The sequence below is a fragment of the Cibotium barometz genome, chromosome 2 (genome assembly GCF_041138505.1).
Source record: "Cibotium barometz isolate CiBa-2024 chromosome 2, ASM4113850v1, whole genome shotgun sequence".
Classification (NCBI taxonomy): domain Eukaryota; kingdom Viridiplantae; phylum Streptophyta; class Polypodiopsida; order Cyatheales; family Cibotiaceae; genus Cibotium; species Cibotium barometz.
Genome location: NC_141047.1, coordinates 31,697,385 through 31,703,568, shown reverse-complemented (window position 1 = coordinate 31,703,568; position 6,184 = coordinate 31,697,385). Strand labels below are relative to the sequence as shown.

The window sequence follows — 6,184 nt, the reverse complement described above, 5'->3', positions numbered from 1 at the left end:
ACATACATAATATATATATACGTATGTGTATGTATATTCTCTCTCTTACACATGCACATAATATATATGTGTGTATGTATATTCTCTCTCTTACACATACACATAATATAATATTAAAAGATATGTATGTGTGTGAGTGGAGGAAGCGTGGGGAATTTGCTTTTTAATATATTATATATATATATATATATATAAGAAAATGAGTAAATGGTTTGATGGTGACGACTAATTGTGAGCCCCAATGCATCTAGGCCTATGGGAAAGAAACCCCCAAACACTTGTCTTCTCTTCTCCTTTCTACTTTTCAAAAATTAGCGTCTCCTTTCAGGGTGGGGAATCTTCCTTTATCTTGTAATAGATCGATAGATATTTATTTTTTTATTTATTAAAAAAAAAGGGAAGCCAAAAACCTTATTTGTGGAATATAAATGGAAGGCTCGAAACGGGTGTACGTGCTCTTGTACAGCGCAATGTAGTCGGCATCGCCCCAGCAGCAGGAAAATGCAACCGTGTTCAATCCAAAGCAATGCGCTCCTCCCTCCTCCACAGCTGCCTCACCACAAACCCCTCATAAGCGCAAATCTGCACTCAACGCATTCCCAGAAGTACTATGCCAGACCATCTCCGCAGGATCTCTGCTTAACAGCTCCAGGACGGTATGCTCATTCCATTTGTATGATTTTTTTTTGTTAATTTCGGGTCCAATTCTAGGATTAAACAGGCCATTGTAGGCTAAGTGGTAATAAAGATTTCTTTCATGTGAATGGGCCCCACCTCCATGATGGCATGGCCATTGTAAGCCTTTGTGCATGGGCCCCACCTCTATCACATGATTACATGATTTTCCGCGAATGGGCTGTGCTTCTATGATTTGGTTCTGTGAAGAATTAATAACCAAGTAGGCTTGTGACATGCATATTGCCTCGACTTGTGCATGCAGGGCTGTTGAAGATGAATACTCATTAGGGCATGCAGAGACCTTACAATTTTTTGGTGAGAATGGCCATTGCTCGATTGCAGCACTTCAGCAAAAGGACCTTCTAAACCAAGAAGGGTTCCTTACTGCTGTTGAACTTTATGACTTTGTCCAGCAATGTCTTCCCAGAATTGACCTTGCAGCATGTAAGGAAGCCTATTGTCTTGTCTGCAGAAATGGACTCGAGTTTGATAATTTTTTGGGAAACCGCCTCATAAGCATGTTGTCTGAGACTGGAAGTTTGCTGGAAGCCATTAGAGTATTCATCAAACTGCCCGACCCAGATGTCTTTGCATGGTGTGCAATCCTCTCAGCCTATACCGAGAATGGGCAAGAAAAACAGGCTATTAGTATATATTACCAAATGCATCAGTCCGCCATTGAACTGGATGGCCATGTCTTCAGGGTGGTCCTAAAGGCTTGTGCCAACGCTGCAGCCCTCATAGATGGAAGGATTATTCATGTTCACATGATCGAATGCGCCATTGAGTGTAATATTTTTGTGGGTAGTGCCCTAGTTGACATGTATTGTAAATGTGGGTGCCTAGATGATGCACATGGGGTGTTTGCAGATTTGCCTGAGCAAGATTTAGTAACATGGTCGAGCATGTTGGCAGGCTATGCCCGACATGGTCATGGCCAAGAAGCTCTTGAATTGTTTCACCACATGCAAGAAGAGGGCTTCAAGCCTGGCCATATTACATTCACAAGTGTTCTCAAAGCTTGCTCCAGCATACCATCATTAGACCAAGGTCAGCTGACTCATGCCTCTATCATTTACAGAGGTTTTGAAACAAATGTGTATCTTGTCAATACTCTTGTTGACATGTATGCCAAATGTGGATCCTTTGAGGATGCAAAGATTGTCTTTGACAGACTGCAAGCTAGGGATGTGAGCACATGGAATGTGATGATTGGAGCCTGCACACAGCATGGGAGATTAGAAGAGGCTGCCTATCTGTTCCATCACATGCAATGTGAAGGTGTAAAGCCAGGACAGGTCACATTTGTAAACATCTTGAAAGCATGTGCAGACTATGTGGCCATAGATGAGGGAAGGCTGATTCATGCAGATGCTACTCAGTGCGGTTTCGAATCAGATGTGTATGTTGGCAGCACCTTGATTGACATCTATGCCAAATGTGGGTACCTCCAGGATGCACGTGCCGTGTTTGAGAAACTACCAAGCAAAAATGCTGTGACATGGGGGGCGATGATTGGAGGGTATGCTCAGTGTGGACTCGCTATGGAAGCTTTTCTGCTTTTTCAACAGATGCAAGAGGTGGGAGTTGAGCTTGACCAGGCCATCCTCATCAGCTTTTTGAAAGCATGTACTAGCTTATCATCCCTAGAGCAGGGTCATACATTTCATGTGCTTGCCCTTGAGTGCGATTTTGAATGTGATACAGTGGTTGGTAATGCTCTCACCAGCATGTATGCCACTTGCGGAAGCATAAATGATGCATGCCTGCTGTTCAACAGGCTGCCAAATAGAAATACCATGACATGGAATGCACTGATTTCAGGGTTAGCACTGAATCAGCATGAGCATGTGCATGGCCAGAAGGCCCTCACAGTTTTTCAGCAAATGCTTGCAGAAGCTGTGGAGCCAGACCAAGTCACATTTATTAGCATTCTCAAAGTTTGTTCCAGCTTGTCTGCTCTGAATCAGGGCAGCCTGATTCATGCCCTTGTTGTTGAAAGTGGGCTTGAGTTGGATGTTTTAGTTGGAAACACTCTGATTAACATGTATGCCAAGTGTGGCAGCCTTGATAATGCCTGCTGTCTGTTTAACAGACTACCCATGCGTGATACTGTCACATTGAATGTAATGATTGAAGGTTTTGGTTTGAATGGGCATGCTAAGCAAGCCCTTCTTCTTTTTGAACAAATGCAAAAGAATAGCATGAAGGTGGATGATGTGACTTTCATGTGTCTTCTGTCAGCATGCAGTCATGATGGGTTAGTCAAGGAAGGCTACCACTACTTTAAGCTGATGAAAGGAGTCTATGGCATTGTGCCCAAGATCGATCATTACAACTTGATGGTCGATCTCACCGGCCGAGCGGGGTTTTTGAGTGAGGCGGAGGACTTGCTTCAAACTATGCCCTGCCAAACTGACTTTGCGGGATGGATGTCTTTGCTTACACACTGCAAGCAACATGGCAATGTTGATCTCGGACAGCGTTGCTTCAATATTGTTGTTACTTTGGATTGTGAAAACGCCTCTGGTTATGTGCTGATGTCCAGCATCTATGCCCATGCAGGCATGTGGGATGTTGCTGAAAGGCTGGAGGAGCTTAGAAAAGGCACAACTGGTGCTCTAAAGAAGCCAGGAAAGGCCTTTATTGAGATTGGAAATAAGGTACACGAATTCATTGTAGGAGGGACATGCCATCCACAAAGTGTTGCTGTATATGCCAAGCTAAAAGAACTAGCTCCACAAATGAAAATGGAGGGTTATATACCACAGTTGAACTTTGGGAATCAGTCAATCTCAGATGCAGAAAAGGAAACTGCTTTATGTGGACACTGTGAGAAACTAGCCATAGCATTTGGGCTTCTGAATACAGCTGAAGGCACGACTATACGGGTGTCAAAGAATCTCCGAGTTTGTTCTGATTGCCATAATGCCACCAAGGTTGTATCCAAGATTGAAAAACGGGAAATTTTTATCATGGATGCATATCGCATTCATCGTTTCCAGGGAGGGGATTGCTCATGTAAGGACTTCTACTGATGGGATGGTTTCTTGCTACATTTAGGCAGTTATTCATGGAAAGCAAGTTGGACATTTCATGCACACGAGTTTATCAATCCATAGAGACTGCACTTCAAGTCCTTATAAGTGAAGATCATGATTGGTCTCTGGAGTCCAATTCGCTCACGTAGTAGGGGTGACTCCACCCTCAATGCCAAACTCTGATGGTTCATGCACCTCTCCAAATGCAAAAACTGTGCCATTGAAATGATTCGCTCATGTTGCAACTCTGTAAGGGCTGACATAGGGCTCAAATAGCCCTTGTTCAGGCACACTTATGGTTACAAAACATGTTCCATACACATGACTTGCCTCACTACCAGGATGCGCATCACACTGTTGATTTTACCTTGTTGGATGGACCACGTGCAGCCATCCCCTACACAGGCATTTGGCTCACGACAAATTCATCATGGTTCAGTGGTCAGGCAGCAGAACATGAGGGTGCAGGTTGTGATAAGAAGAACGAATCTTGATGCTATAGGAAAATGTACAGAAGCATGAAAGAGGCTTCATCAGCAGCCTTTCTGCTGATGCTTCAATAAAAGGACTTATTATTCATGTAATGACAAGGGGATTATGTTAGTTGATGTTGTTTCTGCATGATGTCACTGCCTACCATTCTCATGCTCCAAACTTAACCTTGCAGCAAGATCCTTTGATCAAAGCAGTCCATACAAGAGATGCTTTGTGATCAGAATATAAGCAGTTTCTGTGCATTAGGTGAACCTATTGAAGAGAATGTGTTGCCGAGCCTTATTCTGCAGTACTATCAGAGAAAAGAGCTCAGCCCCAACACACAGGTAAGTCTTCAAGAGAAATATGTGAGTGATTGCGGCCCTGTGAAAACTAGCTTCCAGTTTCGCTAGTTTCAATTTGGAGTTGCCTCCCTCTGGCTGCTCTTTCTTGGGGCATTTTCCCATGGGTGCCAGCATTGAGAAACAGATGTGATGCATACAAAGATTTACAATAGCCATGTGAATAGTTTTGTTTGACATGGATACATGGACCATTTGTCTCTATAAAAAGCTGAAGTGTAAAATGATTGCATCTTCGCCTTCACGCTCCTTTCTCTTCCTGTTCCCTCCATGTTCCTTTAAAGTGGTGCAACTAAGAGGGGTTCTATACTTCGTTCCCTGACCACCTTCCCAGTTTCTAAATTAATTTTACGCTTTGGTAAAAGGGTGTGGATACCTCCTTAATGTGCCCAAATTGGGGACAACAATGCGGCTTATAAGTAAGCATGAATGGCACTCAATACATTCAGTTTTTTTGGAAGGATCCTTCCAGGCAGACCAGACAGCACACAAGGCAGCCTCCCAAGCCACTAGGACTTTCCCGAGTCACCCTGGATAGAGCACACCAGTTGCAGTGCACTGTATTTCCCCGGCCCACTGGCCTGAGGCAACTCTCCATGTGGCAGCTCCAGATTCGTGAGATTCTCTGGGGACAAAGGGAGGAACCTCCATAGGCAGTGAACATAGAGAGCTTATACGGGGTCATAGATGCAGTCCTGACACAGTGACTCCACCTTGAATGGATGATGTGGGTGTTTTCATTTGTCTGGTGGCTACCTTGTATTTTTCACATGATCACCTTGTATTCACATGACTATCTCTTACTTTCCTGTAATCTCTAATGTTGAGGTAGCTAGTTTTTCTTTTTAATTTCCATGACTTAGTCACATGGAACCATTTTAACGCTTTTATGGTCTCATACACCCTTTGGGTATTGTTCAGACCTTTAATTTAACTTTCATTCTTTCTCTACACATCCCCCCCCCCCCCTCTCTCTCTCTCTCTCTCTCTCTCTCTCAATCAATAGATGCATGGATGGCAGGGAAGGATCCAAATAGAGAGGGGCCCTTGCTTCTCAATTTTAGAGATATGGAGTCTAGACTGGATTTCTTGGCAAAGAGGAACACCCTCTGACCAAGATATATCTTGGTGACAACCTCACACCATTCAGGTGGAAATGGGAATGGTTTAGGTCATGGAGGCACGCAAAGCAGGGAAATGGGTTGCCTATCACGATGGCCGGGTCATTATTACAAAGAGACATCCCACATGAGGGCGCTGGGTCTATGAGACCACAGACACACTTTACTAGCCATATGGAATTGCAATGGCCCACAACCCAAGTGGCTAGGAAGGGATATCATTTTTTGTACAGAGACTCACATGAGTCCAGAAAGGGAGCTACTCAAGGTAGTCACTATATAGAGGCCAGTCACATCATTTGGGGCGGGAGGTGCTATGTCCCGTGCTTGGACATAATGTAACATGCAGCTGAATTATGTGTAGATGTAGAATCCTATCACACACTGCCTTCTATATCTTGAGTTTTGCGAGTCTTTAGCAATCCACTTTTATCACTTCATAGTTTAAGAGATGAGAGAGAGAGAGAGAGAGAGATTTGTACTTATTATTGAGTCTCAGATTACCCAC

The 6,184-nt window shown here is 43.8% G+C and overlaps 1 protein-coding gene across 1 annotated transcript; it reads left to right on the top strand.

Annotated features, from left to right (window-relative positions):
• Window positions 1-351: 351 nt before the first annotated feature.
• LOC147640943 (pentatricopeptide repeat-containing protein At1g11290, chloroplastic-like) lies at window positions 352-5,356 on the top strand. Its single transcript, XM_086816788.1, has 2 exons — window positions 352-656; window positions 941-5,356. The coding sequence occupies exons 1-2, from the start codon at window positions 502-504 to the stop codon at window positions 3,714-3,716; spliced, it is 2,931 nt and encodes a 976-aa protein (XP_086672914.1). The 5' UTR covers window positions 352-501; the 3' UTR covers window positions 3,717-5,356.
• The last annotated feature ends 828 nt before the right edge of the window (window positions 5,357-6,184 follow it).